The sequence below is a fragment of the Elephas maximus genome, chromosome 10, assembly GCF_024166365.1.
Source record: "Elephas maximus indicus isolate mEleMax1 chromosome 10, mEleMax1 primary haplotype, whole genome shotgun sequence".
Classification (NCBI taxonomy): domain Eukaryota; kingdom Metazoa; phylum Chordata; class Mammalia; order Proboscidea; family Elephantidae; genus Elephas; species Elephas maximus.
This window is the reverse complement of record NC_064828.1, coordinates 14672748-14695622: the sequence shown is the minus strand read 5'-3', so window position 1 is coordinate 14695622 and position 22875 is coordinate 14672748. Positions and strand designations below refer to the sequence as shown.

The 22875-nt window shown below is 40.9% G+C and overlaps 1 protein-coding gene across 7 annotated transcripts in view; it reads left to right on the top strand.

Moving 5' to 3' along the window:
• Nucleotides 1-22875, top strand: part of NUSAP1 (nucleolar and spindle associated protein 1) — a 41064-nt gene that overhangs the window by 16661 nt on the left and 1528 nt on the right. The window contains exons 3-10 of one of the 7 annotated variants that reach the window (XM_049898316.1): nucleotides 3614-3757; nucleotides 5230-5389; nucleotides 6695-6796; nucleotides 7883-7995; nucleotides 15526-15722; nucleotides 17293-17450; nucleotides 20209-20325; nucleotides 22301-22409. In XM_049898316.1, the coding sequence (XP_049754273.1) occupies nucleotides 3614-3757; nucleotides 5230-5389; nucleotides 6695-6796; nucleotides 7883-7995; nucleotides 15526-15722; nucleotides 17293-17450; nucleotides 20209-20325; nucleotides 22301-22409 (1100 nt within the window). Of the gene's footprint in view, nucleotides 1-3583; nucleotides 3758-5229; nucleotides 5390-6676; nucleotides 6797-7882; nucleotides 7996-15522; nucleotides 15723-17292; nucleotides 17451-20208; nucleotides 20326-22300; nucleotides 22410-22875 lie in introns of all 7 variants that reach the window. The other 6 variants (XM_049898315.1, XM_049898314.1, XM_049898313.1 and 3 more) reach the window with 6 other exon arrangements.

Sequence of the window (22875 nt, the reverse complement as noted above, 5' to 3'; positions counted from 1 at the left end):
ATATCAGAACTTCATTTCTCTTTGTGGCTGACGAGTATTCCATTGTATGTATCTACCACATTTTGTTTATCCATTTTCTGTTGATGGACATTTAGATCGTTTCCACCTTTTGGCTGTTGCGGATAGTGGTGCAGTGAACAGTGGTACACTACCCATCTTTTTGTTTTAAGTAGTTAAAGATACATGATTAAATTGTAGTGCTCTCTGAAATCAGAATTTCCATGTGGGTTATTGATAGGCCGAATTAAAAATGCCTGTCCTATTTCAAATCCAGCATCTCAGGGGCCACTGTGTTTTGGGAAAATTTCGTAGGAGGAGGATGATAAGCAATACTCGTCAGATGGGGAGTTGTTGTTTAAGGGCACTTGAGTTTCTGTTTGGGGTGACAAAAAAACTTTTGAAAATAGTGGTGATGGTTACACAACACGGTGAGTGTAATTAATGTCGCTGAATTCTGCATTTAAAAAATGGTTAAGACGGCAAGTATTTTGTTATATATGTTTTACCACAGTAAAATAAAAAATTCGGTTAGATACAGGTTTCCTAAGTGGCGAATCTGTCGAAAGTGCGCCTAAATTGATGGAAAGCCCTGACATGGATAGACAACCCTTGGGTAAATTGAACAGAGTTTATCTAAGGATATGGAAGCGAGTCAGCACAATCCAGATACATGACAAAGGTATCATTAATGTTACCAGAGACAAACAGAAATGTAAGCTCCCAGACCCTAAAATCGTCACCTGGCCAGTACACAGATGTGGATTATGTTTGAGTGAATGAGGGTTACATCAGATCTTCCAGAAGCCAAGTTCTCCCACTGTAAATCCAGCCTTCAATAAATGAGTCTGGAGCAGCTCTTGTATATAGGCTGGTCTGGCTGTGTGCTGGGGACTTTTTCGTCTGAACCAGGTATGCCTCTTCAGTCTTAGATTTAGGCAGGTATATTACAGGGTACATCATGGTGCATTCGGGAATGAACACAGTCCTCCCTGGTCACTCTCAGCCTCCCAGGCTGACATACCCTGGTTACAGTGCATGGGATGAATTTATTTTCTACCTGGAAACTTAACACATATCCAGACTATCAACAAGCACAAGGGAAGAATTTTCAGACACGCAAGGACCTGGAAACTTTATACCTGCAGACTTCTTAGGAAAGAACTTGTGCTCCAGCAAAATGAAAAGAAGCAACTAAGAAAAAGAAAGGCATGGGCTCAGTAGAGTAATGAAAAAATGTTCCACGAAGACGGCTACGTAGCTGGTCTTGGAGAGCAATCAACAGACATTGGACAGAGAAGACCAAGACCTCCAGGAGAGAGGGAGTCCAGATAAAAGGAGGGTTTAGGAGATTCGGTTCTATCCGTCGAGAAGCAATAAAGGCAGATAATGTAAGTTTGTTGACCATGGGTGTATGCTGCTTAGATGTCCCTTTAAGAGAACCTGTTGAGGAGAGCATAGCACCAAGGCAATGCTTCCCTGGGCTCTTTCAGCCGGTGACTTAACCCAGCATGGGTACTGCAGCTGGGCCATTTCTGCCCAAGGCATGATTACTTAACGGGCAACTTTTGCTCAGAGGTTCCACTTTGATCTGGCCAGAACTATCTCAGTTATACTGTAATCTGAGGCTCCTCCTCCCCAGTCCGTCCTTCCCTCTCTCCTTTCACAGGTGTTAAACCTGCAAAGTGGTCTGAAGACTCTTGCCACCTCCTCCTGCTCCGTACCCCTTTATCTTTACAGTCATTGTCTCCAATAAACCTCTTGCAGCAAGTTTAAGCCCATCTTGGAATCTGTTTCTCAGAGGACTTGAACTGAACGATGAGGAAAAAGAAAAGGCGTTTAGAAACTATGGGAAAAATGAGTCTTAGAAAAAGGAAAAACAATCAAAGTATATTCTTTGTCCATAGTAAACTAACATACTCTGTCTGTCTGTGTGCATATATATGTGTGTATGTATATTTATGAGTGTTTCTGTGTGTGTAGACACATATACTTACAGTAACAACTTAATGATTGATCAACTCTCAAAATCAAGCTGCATAGACAGGTCACAGATGATTCAATTAAGGATACATACCGGACTATAAATGTCATCAACTTGGGTACTTGAAGAGAATGGATGAGAGGTGTTGAGAGGTAAGAGGAGGAGAAAAGGTAAAAGGAAACATAAGAATGTCAATATCCTCAGTTTAGAGAATATATTGTCTAGTTGTGGAATGATATTTAAAGGTGTAAGTACATTTAAAGGTAACACAGTGACTTAAGTGGTATAATTCTTTTAGGAAGAAGATGGAGAGACCAGAGTGGTACAAATAAGCTAAATTTTAGCATATGATAGACACTAAAATTAGTTGTTGAAAACATGAATGACTATCCCATCAGCAAATCGCTAGTGATAAGTAACCCAACCAAACCCATTGCCGTCGAGTCAATTCTGACTCATAGCGACCCTATAGGACAGAGTAGAACTGCCCCATAGAGTTTCCAAGGAGCACCTGGTGGATTCGAACTGCTGACCTTTTGGTTAGCAGCCAGAGGTCTTAGCCACTACGCCACCAGGGTTTCCAGTGATAAGTAAGCCACCTGGAATTAGGCCTTAGAAATAGGAAGGCTGAGGCAGAGAACCCAGTGCTTTTCATTATAATCTCCTTTTTAGTATTTTAACTATATGTATGTATTAATTTGTTTCCAAAAATCAGAATTAACTTATAAAAAAATACGAAACACGAAAAACAAAGCTAGCTTTTCTTTTATAGTTTCTAAGCAAGATAACATGCTGTAGAAGGCCTTTCTCACATTCGTGATGATATAAATATTCACCTTTTTTCTTTCCTAGTGCTTTTATGATTTCACTTTTTACATTTAAATACTTAATCCATCTAGATTTCATTTTGATGTGTGAGAGCAATCAAGTTTCGTTGTCGTCCACTAAAAGTATGAAAACATAGCTAATCATAGTTTTCCCAGCGTCACATGTTAAATAATGAATTTAGCCTTCCCCAGTGGTAGGAGGTGCAGCCATGATCATGCAATGATTTCTTACAGCGACAGGTCTCTTTGGGATATTCTGGAACCTGCGCCACACTGTTGTGATATCGTAGCTTTTACTTTTAGTTTATGGTAGTCAAGTCCCGTTCTCATTTTACTGCCTTGCTTTTACCTTGAGCAAGGTCTTTGAACTCCCTAAGCCTCAGTTTCCCTTTTGTGACGTGGTGTTGATATTATTGCCAGCTTCATAGGCTTTGAGGAATAAATGAGATAACTCATGTAAATACTCAGCCTGGTAAATGTGTGGTATTAACTCTATTATTGTTATTTATAGCCTAGTACCTGGCACATAGTGTATATTCAATAAATTCATACACTTTTAATAATTTGCTTATTTGATTACACTAAATTAACTTTAAATGCCTAGTTTCTTAGCTCAGGCTATTAAATGTGATTGTTTCTTTTTAAATATTCTCTAATTCTTGTCCTTGCCCATGATTTAGTGCTAGGGAATTTTTAAATTATCTTTTAGATATGGAGTATGTTTTTTGTTCAGTTTAAGTTCTGATTTTTCTGAGCATTATCACTGTGTACATAGGATGTGGCAGATGAATGTCTGTCTCTCCAGGCTGAAAGTCAAACCTGTGTGTCCTCTTGTGACGAGAGTGAGGCACAGATTAGAGCCCAGGACCACACTGAGAGGAAGATGGTTGGCTCTGCCACCAAAGCACAGAGAAGGCGCCGGACAGCCCAGGGGAACCCGGACTCCCAGGTGAGCAGAAGTGTGCAAATGAAAATATGCCACCACTTGGGCCAAAGTGGACATACTCTTAGGGAGTTTTCTTTTGCAATTCCCTTATGATATCAGGTAGTTGTAAATGAGGACTGAGTATTGATATAAATGTCTAGAAGAACTACTGTCTCTTTATTATAAAAGTTTTCATGACTATCAACATAGTTACTCATGTAGATCAGCAGCCCTACTCATCTCTGCAGGCCGAACACCTGGACGCACGCACAGAATTCTGCAGGTGATTTCATGTTTCATGGGCTCCAGCTTAAGAACCTCTGACGCTGATTATCTAGAAGTAAAAACAATACACTGTCGTCTTCCCTGCTTTTGTGTTTTTGCTCTATCCCCTACCACTGCCCCTGCCCAATAAAAAAATAGAAAAGAACCCCTAATAATTAGGTAAGTGCTTTTTTTAAAAAAAGGTTTTTTTGAAGTTGCTAGTTGGCTGGTTGCAATCTCAGTAACTGTGCACTGGGTTTGCCAGATGAATCTGGTCTGTGGGGGTGAGTCCTGGAGTGTGCAAAAGCCCCCTGCCCTGGCTTGGCCCCTAACCCTATGTTATCATGGTGGTGGTGGTCCTCACACGCAGGACACTGAGTGCACCTAGGGTTTGGTAGCATGCAGCTCCCTCTTCATCTCCATGTTGCACCCACCAAGAGAGCGGAGCCGCATGACTCCCTGAGGTTTGGAGCGCTCCAGGCGCTGTGAGCTCCACGAAAGCATAGATGACTCACGTCTGTGACGCTCATCACTGCACCTCTAGGCCTGGCACTTGGGAAGCACTCCATTAATGTTTGCTGAATAAATGAAAGGTCATTAAGTGTTCACTTAAATGAGGTGCAGCAAGTAAAAAGGAGTTACCAAGATTGAGCACGATTTTTTTCTTTTTTTCTTTCCTAACTTGCCCCTGTCCTGGTGATCACTCTGTACTTAGTTCTTCAACAGTGTGGTTATGGAATTAGCCAGGGGCTTCCCTCACTTGCGGAAACCCTGGTGGCGTAGTGGTTAAGTTCTACGGCTGCTAACCAAAAGGTCAGCAGTTTGAATCCACCAGGCGCTCCTTGGAAACTCTATGGGGCAGTCCTACCCCGCTCTGTAGGGTCGCTATGAGCCGGAATCAACTCGACGGCAGTGAGTTTGGTTTTTTGGTTTCCCTCACTTGCTTCAAGTTTGCTCTGATTTTACTCTTCTGTTTTATCCTTTCATTCAAATGTTACTTTTACAAGACAGGACCCTAATTTTTTGTTTTCTAGCTTCAGATAGTCCCTTGGTCATTAGATTATCCAGTGTCCCTAGTATCTCCTGTTCCCAAAGTTCACATTCTCATGATACTTGGTAAGACAGAGAACCTAAAATCTAAAGCGTTTCATTCTCCTACTTAATCTCTTAGCCATTTCCCCTGCTCAATTTGGTACCTCATTTAAATTATTTATTTCCCTTTGATTTTGTAGCATGATCATTCAGAGTGGAAAATGAGTGAGCCCACTGAATTCCAGAATCAGGAGCAGCAGGAAAACCAGGATCTCAAAACTGCTGCAGAAGCGCCTCCTCCACCAGATGAGAGCCAAGGAGATGAGAATGCAGATTCCATGGAAAAAAGCAGCATAAATGGTATGCCATATAACCTTAAAAGTCCAAGTTCTCCAGTTGATGAAGTTAGAATCAAATACATCAGGCCCTCAGGTCATCTTTAGTAACTTTGTGCGGAAACCAGAATAATGGTGGTCACTGGAAAGTTAATCTCTACTTGGTAAGAGCCACGCCAACTTATTTTCTTTGATCAGCCTGTTCTGGATGACTCCAGAGACATAATTTTTAAGAGTATAAAGGATTCTTGAGACTAAAAGTGTGAGAACTGCTAATCTAATCTATAGACTTTACATAGATTTCATCGCTTGTTCCAGTGATGTCCTTTGAAGGAAAGAAAAATCATGGATCATCCTTTGCGTTTCGTTGTCATGTCTGTTTAGTCTAATTAGGAACAAGTTCCTCAGTCTGTCCTCGTCTTTCATGACCTTGACATTTTTATATCCAGACCAGTTATTTTCTCCTATGGCTTTTTTTTTTTTTAATGTTTCTTCCTGGTTAGATTCAGATTGTGCACTTTGGCAGAAATCCTACAGAAGTGATACTGTGTGCTTCTTATGTAGTGGGCCGGGAGACACAGGTGTTGACTTGGCCCCATTGATGATGTTAACTCTGTCACATGGCTGTGGTACTGTCTGTCAGGCTCCTCCTCGGTAAAGTTACTTTCCCACTAGTAATGAATAAGTGTCTTGTGAGGAGTACCCTGACTGGAAATATCCTGTTTCTCACCCAGTGTCCCTCTCTGGCTTTAAAACCCAGATCCAAGTGGAAGCCTCTGCAGCCCCCCAGTTCTCTCGAAGCATCTTTTGCTTCTTTTTCGGGATGCATTGAAGAACCTTAAGCATAGCATATTTTTTAGTAGATTGCTTCAAATTGGAAAAGATATAGGCATGTGGAAAGTGATTATGATGAGTGCAGGAAAACACCAAACCTTATATCCACCATGATTTCAATTAGATTTAAAAAAAAAAAAAATAAGTATAGGAGTAGAGAGCCAGAGGAAAAACACCAAAATGCTAACGGTGCTTTGCAGGCTTTGTGATTTCAGCATTCCAGTTATAACAATGACACGTTCATCTTAAAAATTCTGAAATTTTTTTTTTTAGTATTATTGGTATATTTATATAACCTCTCTGTAGAAAACATATTCCTTCACCTGTTTGAAGCATGCGCGCTAACCTTGTAGTGGTGCTGTAACGTGCTCTGGGCCCCGTTTATACCGTTTCTACCACCACCTTGGCAGGGGCTCGCGTAAAAGTGCCCTGGCAGAAATGTCCTAATTGGAAGATGTTGTTGGAAATCTTTCATTAGTTCTGTGCCTGGATTTAGGCAATGAAGATTCAAAGATACCTTCAAAAAGAAAGAAGACTCTCCGCACAGATGCTTTTTCGGAAGCTGGAAAAAATAATAAAACTGGAAGCATTACTCCAAGTAAGTGTTGTGCACACAGAAACCTGAGGTAATGGTTGGCCCACAAAATTCAGGCTGGAGAGGCAGCGTAGCCTGGAGCGTCAGCGCTTGCATCCCGGCTCCCTCACTTTCTGGCTTTGAGGCCTTACCCTCCGTAAACCCACTTCCTCGGTGTAAAGTGGGAGTGATTCTACTGCCTATTTCATCGGGTTGATATGTGTAGATTAACTGAGGACACTGTTTTCCCCACTGAGTACCTAGCACAGCAGCTAGCAGGTAAACAGGTAGTCAGTTGGTAAATACAACAAATGAATGTCTCTGAAGTACTTGGCACCATGCCCACGTTGTACCAAGTTTCTAGCGTGTCTGAGGACTCCAGTTCCAGGTAGTAATTCTTCTCTATCTTGTCTCACTAGCACATTGCTGAGCTAATAGAATATTGACTGAGTGTTGTGTATTTGTAGTTTTTAGAACACTGCTCAGCATATGTCACAGGGTCAATAAATGTTTAGATACTAAACTAGAATAGCACAGAGCAGGGGTGAAGAAACCACAGTTTGCCTTGGCTTGTTTTATATAGCCTTTTAAGTAAGGAATGGCTTGTACATTCGTAAAGAATTGTGAGAGAAAAAAAAAAAGGAAGAAAGAAGAGTATGACACAGACTTTGACGTGGCTGCAAGGCCCAAAATATTTACTGTCTTGTTCTTTACAGAGAAGGTTTGCCAATCCCTGGCACAGACCTTTCTAAGCATTATGAAATAACAAATTAATTATGAACTAGCAAAGGCCAATTAATTAATTGGTGAGGGGAGAGGATAAGTCTGTCACTCATTTCTTATCCTCTAGTCTAAACCAGTATGTCAGCTCACAATGAAATGAGCAATGGGGAGATGAAAGATGTTTGATTCTCTAGAAGATGAATAAGCTTTGCCTTTGTGTGTCCAAAAACTTAGTGTTTTGAAATTAAAGTTTTAGCAAAGATGATGTTGAAGTTGAATGTCAGCGATGCAGAGAAGAAAAAAAGTATTAGCAGAAAAAAATCAGGGAAGGTGAGTAAATGTGTTTTTGGCTTGTTATTAATTTTCATATTTTGGGGAACATTCTAGACTTTAAGAAGCTTCATGAGGCTCGTTTTAAGAAAATGGAGTCCATTGATCAATATGTTGAAAGAAAAAGAAAACATTTTGAAGAGCACAGCAATTCGTTTAATGAATTGAAGGTATATTGACAAATTATATTCTTAATGAGACTAAACAATTTGATTTTAATGTTGAAATTGTGTGTACACCATGGTTAGTATAGCCAGCTTTCTATTGGTCTACCTAGGGAATGAATCTGTTTGGGTTTAACATACCTTTATTATCTTAAAATTGCTTTCCCCGATTCTGAGAGTTTTCAAAACCGTCCAAATAAAACTGAATTCTTAGAATGAAGAAATAATTCCAAAGCAGCAGTAAGTTGTTCTGTTTTCCATATTCAGACCCTTTGCCTATTACTTATGTTGAGGATGGACTAACTTACAGCTGAAGGCTTCTTTCCCCTGTCTCTCACCTAAAGGAGAAGGGGGTGCTTAACAGTGGCTAGTTTCAAGGCATCCTGTGATAACTGAGCCCCCTGGTGGGAGAGACCTTCAGTCCAGGTCCTGCTGGACTCAAAGCAACTTAAAGTGAGAGAAGGTGAAGAGATCAACCCTGAGGTTGAGTTAGCAGAAGAGAGTTGATAGCTCCCTAGAAAGTTGATGTGATGGTCTTACACACTGTCTGGTGTTCCAGTTGCTGTCAAGGCGATTCCAACTCATATGACAACCCCCTGTATGTCAGAGTAGAACTATATAGGGTTTTATAATTTATTTTTGTTGTTGTTGAGAATATACACAGCAGAACATACACCAGTTCAACAGTTTTCTATATGTACACTTCAGTGACATTGGTTACATTCTTCAAATAGTGCAACCATTCTCACCCTCCTTTCTGGATTGTTCCTCCCCTAGTTAACATAAACTCACTGCCCCCTAAGTTTCCTACCTAATCTTTCAAATTGCTGTTGTCAATTTGATCCCATATAAATAGATCTTAAAAGAGCACAAAGCTCAAGGCAGACATTCTTTACCAGCTAAGCTACGCTATTATTTGATTTTAAGAAGACTTTAGGGGATATTTTTGGTTTGAGGTTTAAAGACTTTCTCAGGACAGTTGTTTGAGGTGTTCATCCAGCCTTTGTTGCTCCAGAAAGTCTGGATTCCATGAGAATTTGAAATTCTGTTCTCCATTTCCCCCCTTTTGATCAAGATTCTTCTATGGAATCTTTGATCAAAATGTTCAGTAATGGTAGCCAGGCACCATCAAGTTTTCCTGGTCTCTTGGCACAGGAGGCAGTTGTTCATAGAAGCAATTAGCCACACACTCAATCTCCTCCTATTCTTGACGCTCCTTCTTCCTCTGTTACTTCAGGTGAATAGAGACCAGTTGTGCCTTGGATGGCCACTTACGAGCTTTTAAGACCCCCAGGCACTACACAACAGACTAGGAGGTCGAACAGAAGTACTCAACACGGTATTAGGCCAGTTAACCAGGATGTTCCATGAAACCATGATCCTAAACCTCCAAACCAAAGAACCAAATCCCATGAGGTGCTTGGTTGTACATAAGCAGCCTCAGCAACTCCTCTTTGTTTTTGCTTTATTTGTCATTGTAAATATATCTATAGCACTTTTACCAGTTCAGCTTTTTACAGGTGTACAACTTATTGACAGCAATTGTATTAATCAGCTCTACAACCTTACTGTGTTTTTGTTTTTTATTTATTGTGCCTTAAGTCAGTTTACAAATCAAGTCAGTCTCTCATATAAAAACTTATACACACCTCACTATGTAACCCTAGCTGCTCTCCCCATAATGAGACAGCACACTCCTCCTCTCCACCCTGTATTCCCCATGTCTGTTTAGCCAGCTTCTGTCCCCCTCTGCCTTCTCATCTTGCCTCCAGACAGGAGCTGTCCACACAGTCTCATGTGTCTACTTGATCCAAGAAGCTCACTCTTCACCAGTATCATTTTCTGTTTTATAGTCCACTCCAATCCCTGTCTGAAGAGTTGGTTTCGGGAATGGTTCCAGTCTTGGGCTAATAGAGGGTCCACGGTCCACGGTCCAGGGGCCATGACCTCTGGGGTCCCTCCAGTCTCAGTTAGACCATTAACTCTGGTCTTTTTAAGAGAATTTGAGGTCTGCATCCCACTGTTCTCCCGCTCCATCAGGGATTCTCTGTTGTGTTCCCTGTCAGGGCAGTGATTGGTGGTCTCAGGCTGATGGAGTCTCTGGTTTATGTGGCCCTTTCTGTCTCTTGGGCTCATGTTTACCTTATGTCTTTGGTGTTCCTCATTCTTTGTTCCAGATGGGTTGAGACCAATTGATGTATCTTAGATGGCTGCTTGCTAGCATTTAAGACCCCAGATGCCACTCACAAAAGTGGGATGCAGAACATTTTCTTAATACATTTTGTTGTTCCTATTGACCGAGATGTCCCCTGAAACCATGCAACCCTACTCTTAATCAATGTATTTTTTTCTATCACCGTAAGGAGTAACCTCTCTTTTCCCCCTCCCTTCTGCCCTTGGTAAGCACTAATAAATTTCGGCCTCTACATATTTGCCTGTTCTTGTCCTTTTATATAAGTGAGGTCAGACAATATTTGTCCTTTAGTGATTGACTTATTTTACTCAGCATAATGTTTTCAAGCTCTGTCCATATTGTAGCACGTATCAAGACTTCATTTTTCTTACTGACTGTGTAGTATTCCATTGTATGTATATACCACATTTTTTTTATCCATTCATCTGTTCATTAATGCGCATTTAGGTTGTTGCCACCTTTTGGCAGTGGTGTACAAGTCTCTGTCTGAGTTTCTGCTTTGGAGTCTTTTGGGTATATACCTAGGAATGAAATTGCTGGATCATATGGAGTTTTTGTTTGTTTGTTTGTTTATGGAGTTACTACTTTTAGTTTTTTGAGGAACTGCCATACTGATTTCCACAATGGCTGTACCAGCAATGGATAAAGAGTTCCAGTTTCCCCATATCCTCACCAACATTTGTTATTTTCTGGGGTTTTTTTTATCTTAGCCATCCTAGTGGGAGTGAAATGGTATCTCATTGTGGTTTTGATTTGCATCTCTCTGATGGCTAGTGACGCTGTCTTAGTTATCTAGTGCTGCTGTAACAAATACAAGTTGATGTCTCTACCAAAGAGAAATTTATTTTCTCACAGTTCAGGAGACTAGAAGTCCAAATTCAGGGTGCCAGGTCCAGGGGAAGGCTTTCTCTGTTGGCTCTGGAGGGAGGTCCTTGTCATCACTCTTCCCCTGGTCTGGATGCTTCTCAGTGCAGGGATGCTGGGTCCAAAGGACGCGCCGTGCTCCCAGCACTACTTTCTTGGTGGTATGAGGTCCCCTGTCTCTCTACTCACTTCTCTCTTCTATATCTCAAAAAGAGATTGGCTTAAATTGTAGATTAATTTTGTAGATTGAGTCTACATAATTGCCACTAAATCCATCTCATTTACATCATAGAGATAAGATTTACAACACACAGGCAAATCACATCAGATGGCAAAATGGTAGACAATCATACGATACTGGGAACCATGATCTAGCCAAGTTGGCGTATTTTGGGGGGACACAGTTCAACACATGACCAATGTTGACCATCTTTTCATGTGTTTGGTGGCCATTTGAATGTCCTCTTTGGTGAAATGTCTACTCAAGTCCTTTGCCAATTTTATGATTGGGTCGTCTTTTTGTTGCTAAGTTGTCAAAGTTTTATAAATATATTGCTTATTAGATCCTTATGGGATATATCCTTTCTGAAGGTTTACTCCCAGTCAGTAGCTTGCCTTTTACTTTTTTTGGTAAAGTCTTTTGATGATCAAAATTGTTTATTTTTTATGAGGTCCCATTTATTTATTTTGTCTTTTGTTGTTTGTGCTTTTGTTACTGTATTAGATATCCATTCTTAAAAGCTAGGCATTTCAGTGTTGCCCCTGCATTTTCTTGTGACAATTCAATGGTTTTAGTTTGCACATTTAGGCCCTTAATCCATTTTGAATTTGTTTTTGTGTATGGTATGAGGCATGGATCCTATTTTACTTTTCTGCATGTGGAAATCCAGTTTTCCCAGCACCATTTATTAAAGAGTCTCTTTTTTCCCCGTTGAATGGACTTAGCACCATTCTCAAACATCATTTGATTATAGATGTGTGGGTTTATTTCAGGACTCTCAATTCCATTCCACTGGTCTGTGTGTCTATTATTGTACCACCACCAGGCTGTTTTGATTACTGTCACTGTATAATATGTTTTAAAATCAGGAAGTGTGACTCCTCCCACTTTGTTCATCTCTTTCAACATTCCTTTAGCTATTTGGGGCCTCTTAACCATTCCATATAAAGTTGAAGATTGGTTTTTCCATTTCTGTATAGATGGCTGTTGTAATTTTGATCGGGATTGTGTTGAATCTATAAATCGCTTTGGGTAGTATTGATATCTTAACAATATTAAGTCTTCCAATCCATGAACATGGAACATCTTTCCATTTATTTAAGTCTTTTTTAATCTCTTTCAGCAGTGTTTCATGATTTTAATGGTATAAGCCTTTCATATCCCTGATTAAATTTATTCCTAGGTATTTTATCCTGTTAGATGCTCTTATAAGTGGAACCATTTCCTTTTAGATTTCTCATTGCTTGTGTAAATACCCAACTGATTTTTGTTTGTTGACCATGAACCCTGCAAAATTCCTGTATTAGATCTGGAAGTTTTCTCAAGGACTCTGGAGTTTTCTATGGACTGGATCCCGTCATCGGGAACAGAGATCATCTCCACAGGGTTTCCAAGGGCGGATTTGTTTTTGGACGTAGGTCACCGGGACTTTCTTCCGAGGGCCTCTGGTGGACTTGGACCTCCATCCTCTGAGTTAGCAGCTGAGCATAGAACTGCTTGCGCCACCCAGGGATGTCTCTCTGATGTTTAGGGGTGCCAAAAAGAGGGCTAGGGAACATTTATTTTAAAATTTAATAATATATAACAACCTGTATTTCTCCAAAAGAATTTGAGACAGTTTGTTGTAGTAAATACAACATACAAAAGTATGAAGATTCATTTAAAAGGGACAGAAAATGAACACTGTTAGGTACGGTGCATATTACTATCAGCCAGTAGAGTTTTGAGTGTTGTAACCACTACAACCAGAAAGGAAATACACTGGGTGATAAGTTCTAAACCATTTTTTTTAAGTGCATAAGCTCCCTGGTAAGAAGCTTAATTTTGAGTAATAAACATTCCTTTGGACAAGATTTATAAAACTACCACTACCGCGATTAAAGACACTGTTTATCCGCCTTCTAACAATGACAAAGTGACATCATGGCTTTAAACTTATCCACTACTTTTTACTGATTTAGCAGTGTGGGTGGAGAATCCAGAGAAGCAGATACTAAATATGACTCTAGTAAGGCTCCCTTAAATATTAGCAAGGGCTAGTTATTACTACATTCACAGCTGAACACTTGGACAAGAGGCCCATGCTGATGCCTTACAGAAAGTAGACACATAGTTTCCTTTTCTGCATAAGTGTGAGCTAGCTGCAGAGTTGCCTGGAGGCAGGGCAACACACTTTCCTTATCATGAAGCTGGGTCTACCTAGCCTTGGTTGAGAGTCAAGATGTCTATACTTGGATAGTGAGGGATGGTAATAAGGGAGCCGAGATCCTATAGAGAATCACCCTGGCTATGACCAAGGTTGCGCGGGAGGGACTTAGCGTTTCCTTGACTTTCATGATGAGAGGAGGGAGACCTGGTTGGTCTAGGTGCCACACTGCCCTCTAAAAAAATCAGAAACCTTGTGCTCCACCTATAGTATATGAAGGTGCCATTTATTTTCCCAAAGGTGAGAATTAAGCCAAGTTTTACATCTTTGACAATATAACATGAAAATAATCTGACTTGAATTAGCATTTGTTTGATCATTAGAGAGGTTGGACATGTTTATATAATTGGCAATTTTTCTGTGAATTTGCTTTCTTTTGACTGTTTTTCTTATTTATGTGCCATTTTTCTGTATTAATGGTACATATGACTTGCTACAGTTTTCTACAGTTTGTCTTTTAACTATCTTATAGTCTTTTACCTTATAGATTTTTATTTGTATTTATTTTTAGTTTATTCAACTTTTCCCTTTAAGCTGTTTTTCTTTTTTTTTTGCCATGCTTTGAAAGGTCTTAACTCATTGCTGTTGAGTCGATTCCAACTCATAGCGATCCTATAGGATAGAGTGAACTGCTCCATAGGGTTTCCAAGGAGTGGCTGGTGGGGTTTGAACTGTCGACCTTTTGGTTATCAGCCATAGCTCTTAACCAGTGAGCCACCAGAGCTCCTGAAAGGCCTCGCCTACCCCAATATCATAAAAATACACTCTTGTATCTACTAGTAAGCTTTTATTATTTATCCCTATGTTTAATCTTTAATCCACACTTTGATTTTTTGTGTATAGTATGAATGAGTTCTTTGCTTTGTTAGAACAGGATTTTTATTGCTAATACGGGGGAATGGAATTGAGTACGTACGTTACTAACAAAATGAATTATTACCGTTAGAGTCCGCGGTAATGATAGACTAAACCATTGGAAAGGTTGGTGCCCAGCGCGAGTAGAGTCGTTTATACATTAGAAGTTGCTAATGATGGTCCTGGCCTGAGTGGCCTAATAGGAGACAGTGTGGAAAGTGGGAACTTCAGAGGAAGGCACAAAAGGTGCAATTAAACGTAAAGGTAAACTTAAGACACCAAACTGTGTTCTGAGCTTATGGCGAAGATGTGAATTTACTACATATTTCGGTTTTAAATCTGTCTCGTGACATTATACCCTCTTCTGGTTGTCTGCTATCTCAGTTATCTAGTGCTGCTAAAACAGAAATGCCACAAGTGGGCGGCTTCAGCAAACACATTTCTTTTCTCACAGTTTAGGAGACTAGAAGACCTGCCCTATGGGAAGGCTGTGTCTGTTCTCTCTGTGTCTTTACACTGTCATTTTCAATAGTCCTATCTCTGTTGTCAGTTAAAGTTACATTTCTTCTGTTTACAGCAGATCTTACACTATGATAGTAAAACATTCAGTTTCTCTTTGTGCACGGACAGTAACTAAAAAAAGACAACCTAAGTGGAGCCCCCTCACAGCAATTTCAAAAGGACCGTTTACTTCCTCCCATTTTTCCCCCGCCTCCATTTTTCCTTTTCTTTTGTTTCTTTGAACAACTTTAAAATGTTACTATTTGGGGGGTGAGGGGTGAAATCATTTATAGATTTCACATACTAATCATATGATAGATAGTATTTAATAAACTGCATATCATGCTATCAAAGAAACCATATTTCCAATACAATCTACTTCTTGTCCTCTTCAGGTTTAAAATGGTTTCCCTTCTGGCCACAGGGAACTGTTCTGGGACACCCGTTCTCTAGTTAGAAAACGCCTGGGTGCACAGCAGCTGGGAAGGGCTTTCTCCTAACAGCACAGCTAGAACTCTTTCCAGCAGAATGGCCATGGCAGTACAGCAGTAGTGAGCGAGGAAGGGGCAACAGGTGGAGTTAAAAGTGGGGAGGAAGCAAGGGACAGATGGGGGCTGTCTTCTGCACTTTGCCAAGGAGACAATTCTGTGTGAGGGGACAAGCTTAAAAATGGTGTTTTTTCCCTCTCTTCAGAAGCAGCCCTTTCGCAAGGGTGTGGCCGTGGCCCCGATGATGACTCCAGTTCCTCTCAGAGGAAGATCCTCTGTGGCTTGTACTCCCGGCAGCCAGCGGCGCCCACAACGCCGGTCTCAGGGCACTGACGGTCGGAACATCTTGTGTCCGAAGCGGTCAGTCAAGCCCTTCGCAGTCTCAGCAACAAAAATGAGTGTCAGGTAAAGAAGTTGCACCAAATGTAATCAGGGGCAAGATTTCAAAGCTCTAGTCCTCCTAAGATATTTCAGGTAAAAAAGTAGACTACATCAAATATGTTTTAATGATGCTGAAAAAGAGGATCGGAAACAGAGATCGGTGAACAGTTTTCATAAACTTTCATCGTCTCCCTTTAAATTTGTGTTTGGTTTTCTTGTTTTACCCAACTTCTCTAAGCACACACCTGATTAATAAATAAAAATAGGAAATAAGTTATATATGGATATTCTTCATTTTATTAGTTTACTGTATGTCTGCAAAGACGCCTAAAAAGAAATTTTTCTCCAAGACTTAAACACAGAATTGAAGCTAAAGTCCTACAGAAAGTCTCTCAATTCAGTGAACTGAAAAGTTGACCTTCCTAAAGTATTGATCTTGTCATAGTCGCCGTGTGCCCTGCCGACCCCGTTTCCTTTGCTGTGCCCTTGCCTGACGTCAGGACGGCCCTCCACTCTGACTGTTCTACAGATGACCATCTTCAGGCCCCTGTCTTCTAATTTCCTAACTTTCGTTCTCTCCTTTTTAAGCACACTTGAAGCATCTAATAGAGCTGGTACACGGTTATACTCCCCCAATGTGTGCGATCTTCTCACATAGTTTCTAAAATTTAAAAATGCCCTTCAAGTTTGAATTTCTATTTATCGAGTTAGCTTAGGATAGGAAGTACCTATAAGTGCAAGTCTGATTTTATCGAATACTATTTAAGAACGTGATGGTCAAGGGGCTGACCGTGCTTCACTGCAGTGTCCAGAGCAGACTGGCATTTGCAGCACCTCTAAGACATCTGATTTTCTGAACGCTAGTAGAGGCATTGATTCAGGGTCACCATCTAAATATTCTGTAATAAATCCAGAGGTTCCTTTCTGTTAACCATCCCCCAACCTTGTGTATACTTACGTTTGCCATAAGAGGATTTTCATTGTATATAACACATCATTGACTCAAGGCTCATTGACTCAAGGCTCACTGTTATTTTATGAACCACTAAGGAAAACATTGCCAGTTAACTATGACACGCTACCAATTGCAAAACACATCCCAATTTCCAAGATATTAAAATGTAGGGAATGTGTGTATCAGAGGTCAAAAAAATAAATACATTTATGACAATTTGCCATAAGTAGAGAACAGGCTTATTATGTTTTCCTCTCATATGAATGACATTCTTCTAAGCAGGTGTAAGAGCTGTTCCCATCAGTCCCTTTGACTTGCCGTCACCAGGGGGAGGAGGAGAAGGAAGGGGAGCTCCTTGGAGCACTTACTGAACTATAACGTAAGGCAGACACCCATCTCCGGGGAGCCTGTACTCTCACTGGCTGAGTCAAGAAGAACAGAAAATACAAGATGGTGTTTCACAAACAACAGAATTTGATAAATGATTTGTTTCAGCATTTGCGTTTTAAGAATATGTCTGTTCTGTAAAAGAGGTTCATTCATGTAACAATACTTATCAAGGACTGCTTGGTGATGGTCAGGTGGGTTTGTTTATAAGCTTCACACAAGTACTCATATCTTGTATTCTGTCCTGTTTAGGTTTTCAGCTGCTACTAAAGATAACGAGCATAAACGCTCACTGACCAAGACTCCAGCCAGAAAGTCTCCACATGTGACCGTATCTGGGAGTACCCCAAAAGGCCCAGCTGTGCTCGGGACCCACAAGTTAAAGACCACTAAGGCTGAACCTACTGCTGGTAAAACACTTCTGGTTCATCTTTAAGCCATTAACCTCCTGAAATTATTAAGTGAACCTGTTTCCTTAAAGCCTTTTCGTATCTTCAAAAGCAAAAATTTTACTGTTGCCTGTTCTCCATTTTATACTTGTAGGGGAAAGGCCAGAGACACTGGCCAGAAAGTGAAATCCACCTGAGGCACCCATCCTGTCCTAAAGGGGTCCTGAGATGGTGACTCTCCCTGAAGAGCTCTCAGCCCCTTCTAGGACTCAGGGATTACAGGGAGGATCACAGTGTTCATGACAGCCTCTGAATGGTCTGCAGGACTCAGAAAGTACCAGAACCCTAGACCACAGAGTTCTCGGAGTAAATACTACACGAATTAGAGTAGATTGTGCAATCCAGAATAAGCCATACATTCTACACACTGTCAGCTTTATCATCACATACAAGGAATGCGCAGGTGGTTTTCGAGAGAGTATTGCAAAATAGCAATGTGAGAGTTGAAAACAATGTAACTGTCACATTGAGGCCTATGTTAGACCTAAATATGTCAAGCTGCTCCTGAGAGTTCTATTCAACATAACAGAATCAAGAGCCTTGACTACTCTAAAAGCCTTGCTGGATTCCATCAGACTAGAAGAATCCAACAGGAGTTTGAGACTAGAGGAGAGTATCACTGTGGGGTGATTCGTGTGGAGACTCCCTCTGAGAATGTCTTCATGCCTAAAAGATCTACATTAGAGATTAAGTAGTGAGATTAACAGCTAAACTTCAAGAGAGAGTGCCAGCGGAGGGAACAGTCAATTTATAGGATTCCTTCTCTCAGTGACTTCCTTCATCGCTACCCTACCCCTTAGCCTTATCTGTATCAGCAAGCAGACATGCCATGTAACGTTCCCAATCATACTGTCGTACAGGGAAGACAGGATCTTGGGCAGGAAGTGGTGATAACTAACGGAAAGTGGACTCACCTAAAATCGACTGTCATTTCACAGAGGGCTGTGAGTCACTTAGAGCAGCCACCTGCCTTCTGATGAGAAGGGCTCAGGCGTCTCTCGGATAAGGGCACGAGACAAGGACCAAATGTCCACCACATTCCGAGCCTTCTCTAAGTAATCCAGGGCTGTGTCCAGGCGACACAGGGTAGTTTTGTCTCCAATTATTATATATGAATTTTATATAAACAAAACCACATGGTTATTTTTTCTGTGATTTGTGTCATTCTCTCAGCATAATGTTTCAAAATTCATCCATGTTGATAAATGAGCTACAGTTCATTCATTTCATTCTGTTTTTCAATGGTATGAATATGTCAATTTATTTACCCGTTTTACTGCTCATGGACATGTGGGTGCTTCCAACTTCTGTCATTAAAAACCTTAGTGTAGCCACGAACGTTCTTGAACATGTCCCCTGTGCATGTGTCTCTCTGGGCCTAGGAGTGGAGTTGCTCCATCAAAGGTATGCAGACATTTAACTTAACTGGTTGAATTGTACCAAATATGCTCCGACCAGCCGTGTATGACAGCCCTATTGTTCTACTCCCTGCTGACCTTGGTATTGACACAGTGGGATACCTTCAGCACAGAGGTTTGGTTTGGTTTGGTTTAATCAGGTGGTCCTAGATCGTGGTTGTCTGTTTACAAGTATAGGCAAATGTTAACATTGGCAGTGATCTGGGTGCAACTGAGTGGCTTCTCCATAGAAGGGAAAGTATAAAATGTGTCAGACGTTTAGTACCCAGCTCTAGCATGTTTTTAACTTTACGGTACAAAAATTCAGTCCTTAAATAATAGCGGCCTTTATTAGTAACAACCATAGCCATGAATCTTCTCATCTACGTATTGTGATAGGTTTCTTGGAGGGCTTTAGATCTCTTTGTGTTAATGAAACTATTACTATTAAGAATATATAGTAAATTGTAAAGAGACCAGACTTATTGGTCTGACTGAGACTGGAGGGACCCCGGAGGTCATGGTCCCCAGGCCTTCTGTTAGCCCAAGACAGGAAACATTCCTGAAGCTAACTCTTTGGACAGGGATTGGACTGGACTATAAGACAGAAAATGATACTGGTGAGAAGTGGGCTTCTTGGATCAAGTATGCGCACATGAGACTATGTGGGCAGCTCCTGTCTGGAGGGGAGATGCGAAGGCCGAGGGAGACAGAAGCTGGCTGGGTGGACATGGAAATACAGGGTGGAGAGAAAGAGTATGCTGTCTCATTAGGGGGAGAGCAGCTAGGGGTATATAGCAAGGTGTACATAAGCTTTTGTATGAGAGACTGACTTCATTTGTAAACTTTCACTTAGAGCACAATGAAAATATTAAAAAATAAATGAAGGATATATAGTAAAACAGGGAGGTCTAATATAAGGCAAATAAGCAGAAAAATGTCTCAGTTATTTCGTTCACAGGATTCTGAACTCTCAGCTGATCCCAGGAAATGTCATCACATCCAGAATATTTGGGGAGCTCCTAACAGGGGTTCCTTTCCTCAGTTACTGTTTTCTCCCCTATTCTCACCCCGGTTTTACCCCACATCTGTTTCAGACTGTTTGTATAGACTGCCCTGGTGGTGCAGTGGTTAAGAGCTCAGGCTACAAACCAAAAGGTCGGCAGTTTGAGTCCACCAGCTGCTCCTCGGAAACCCTACAGGGCAGTTCTACTCCTTGTCATAAGGTTGCTAATGAGTCTGAATCAACTCGAGGGCAGCTAACAACAACAACATCTGTAGCAGGTCGTTTTTCCTAATGAAGCACTTGGGTTTTTTTTCAGTTACTACCCCTTTCAAGGTGACATCGGAGGCAGTGCAGACCCCCGTCTCCAATAAGAAACCAGTGTTTGATCTCAAAGCAAGTTTGTCTCGTCCCCTCACCTATGAGCCACACAAAGGTATGTGGGGTGTTCTGAGGTACAGGGCATGCAAAGCCTTAAGATTAAACAATTCTGCACTTAAGGATGTGAAAAAATTCTAGTGATGCAGTGCAAGCCATGCTTGACCTAGAATCCCTGTCCCTGCCTCCATATAGATGGACCCGTGATTGACAAGACTGTCTGTTAAGCAACCAAATACTAAGAAATTAATTCCCTTCCATTTTTGTTAATCTAAGTCTTACCTTCTAACCAGTATTACCACAAGGAATTAATAAGATTTAATCCAAAATCAAGAAACTTGAAAATTAGCCTGTGCTATCCCTTCCCAGTAAATGAAATCTTTCTCCACAGCTTTCAGAAGTTCCCACGTTGGGAACCACCAGTCCAACAACCTGGCATGTGTATCAGCCAGTTGTCACTCGTGGGCATCTACTAAAACGACCATATATCCATTTAAAATATCAGTACCTAAGGTAATCTATCTTTCAGTGCTTCTGGAGTGACTTTAAAACAAAAAACTTTCTAAAAGAATCACTCTGATGTAAGAGTGTTTCTTCTTCAAATTGCTAATGTTAATGAAACATAAATCTGAGTTTAGAGGTAAGAGTCAGCTAAACTATGGTTAAAAAGGAACTCTGCTTCCCACCCTGCCTCCCATTCCTCTCACCAAGCCTTTCCATCTGTGACAGTGGCACCCCTATCCACCTAGTTGTTCAGGACAAAGCCTAGGAGTTACCCTTTCCTCCTCACATTTGCTAGACCCACAGCCAGTCCGTCAGCTAGTCCTTTCAGCTCCACCTTTATCTCTAATCTGACCACTTTTCACCCCATTATTGCAACCCTCTTTGGTCCAGGTCTCCATCCTCTCTTACCTGGGCCTCTAGAATAGCCTCTGTTCCCACTACAATTTAAAAACAAACCAGAGCACATCACTGCCTTGCTCAGAACCTCCAAAGATTTCCCATCTCTCTCTCCCCAGCCTCATTCCATTGCCTTCCTTCCCTGTGTTCCACCTACAGTGGTGTTTCACCAAACACACTGAGCTTATTCTCACCTTTTGGTCTTTGAACTTACTATTTCTTTTACTCTACCTGGGATACTGTTCCTGCAGACCTTTGCACATAGCTTGCCTCCCGCCTTTATTGGGGGCATCCACTCAACTGTCACCAATTCAGAGGCCTACCCTCCTCCCCCTGCCTCCCATGATCGATTTTTCTCTCCTTACCCTGTTTTACATTTCTTCATAGCATGTAGCACCACCTGGCCTTACGTTATTATGTCTCTTCCACAACAGCACTGGCACGTACTGTGTACTCAATGTCAAGTGAATGACTCTGACCACCACTTCTACTGACATTAGAAAACCTGGATGGAAAAGCTTCGTCAGTGCTTCTTACTGTTTTTACGTCCTGGACTTAGTTCTTCCCATTTTATGGAAAAGAAAATAAGTAGTACTAATTTCAGAGGCTATTGAAAGGATTAAATAATATGATAAAATGCAACATACTACAAATAGAAACTACTGGTCCTTGGAAACACATGTCACAAACTATACACAAATAAAAAAAAACAATCCCTGGAAATTTGGTCTCAGTTTTAAAACCAACAAAATATTCCTACTTTTATTCCATTTCAAATACATTTCCGTAGGTTAACTACAGATGAAATACTACTTTAATGTTAAACATAATTATCTTCACAGGCACAGGATAAGCTACTTGGTTTTGATGGTTTAATAATGTCCTGTGTAGTTGGATGTAGTGTTTGTTTTTTTTTCTGTGACTTTCCAAGGATTTAAAAATAGGACACATTTATGTTTTTAGGGGGAAAATACAATTTATATCTGTGGAATGTGAAACTGAAAATAGCAGAATACACTGGCAAAAATGTCTATAAATGTTAACAGTAAGCAGGTACCTGCAGATGAAGAAAATATAGTTGGAACATAAATATAACAATCTTCTTAAATTTCTTTGCCTCTGTCCTAAACTAGGAAAGTTGAAACCCTGGGGGCAATCTAAAGAAAATAATCCTCTGAATGAACATGTAAGCAGAGTGAGCTTTCATAAGAAAACTTACAAACAACCTCATTTCCAGACCAGGTGAGTGTATCATTATCTATTTGTCCAGTTGTGTTCACTTTGAAAGGCCATATAAAGCAGAACCTCTGAGATAGTCTCAGTAATAGTGATGCTTATCAAGAGGTTAAAAGTGGAGTCACCTGTAGGACCTTTTAATTACCGGTACCTAGGCCCCACCACAGTGGATTCTGATTCAGTGGATTTGGAGTAGGGCCCAGGCCTCTGTGTTGTTTTCAAGGCTTCACAGGTAACTTAGAGGAAGATCCAGATTCAGAGCATTGCTCTTGCATGGCCACCTGCCAATTAAATGCACTTGGATATGCTTCCAGACACCAAAGCTCGAGGGTACCACCCCCCATAAAAAACACAAAACTACTTGCCATGGATTGGATTCTGACCCACCGTGACCGCACGTGTGTCAGAGTAGAGCTGTGCTCCATAGGGTTTTCAGTGGCTGGTTTTTCAGAAATAGGTTGTTAGGTCTCTC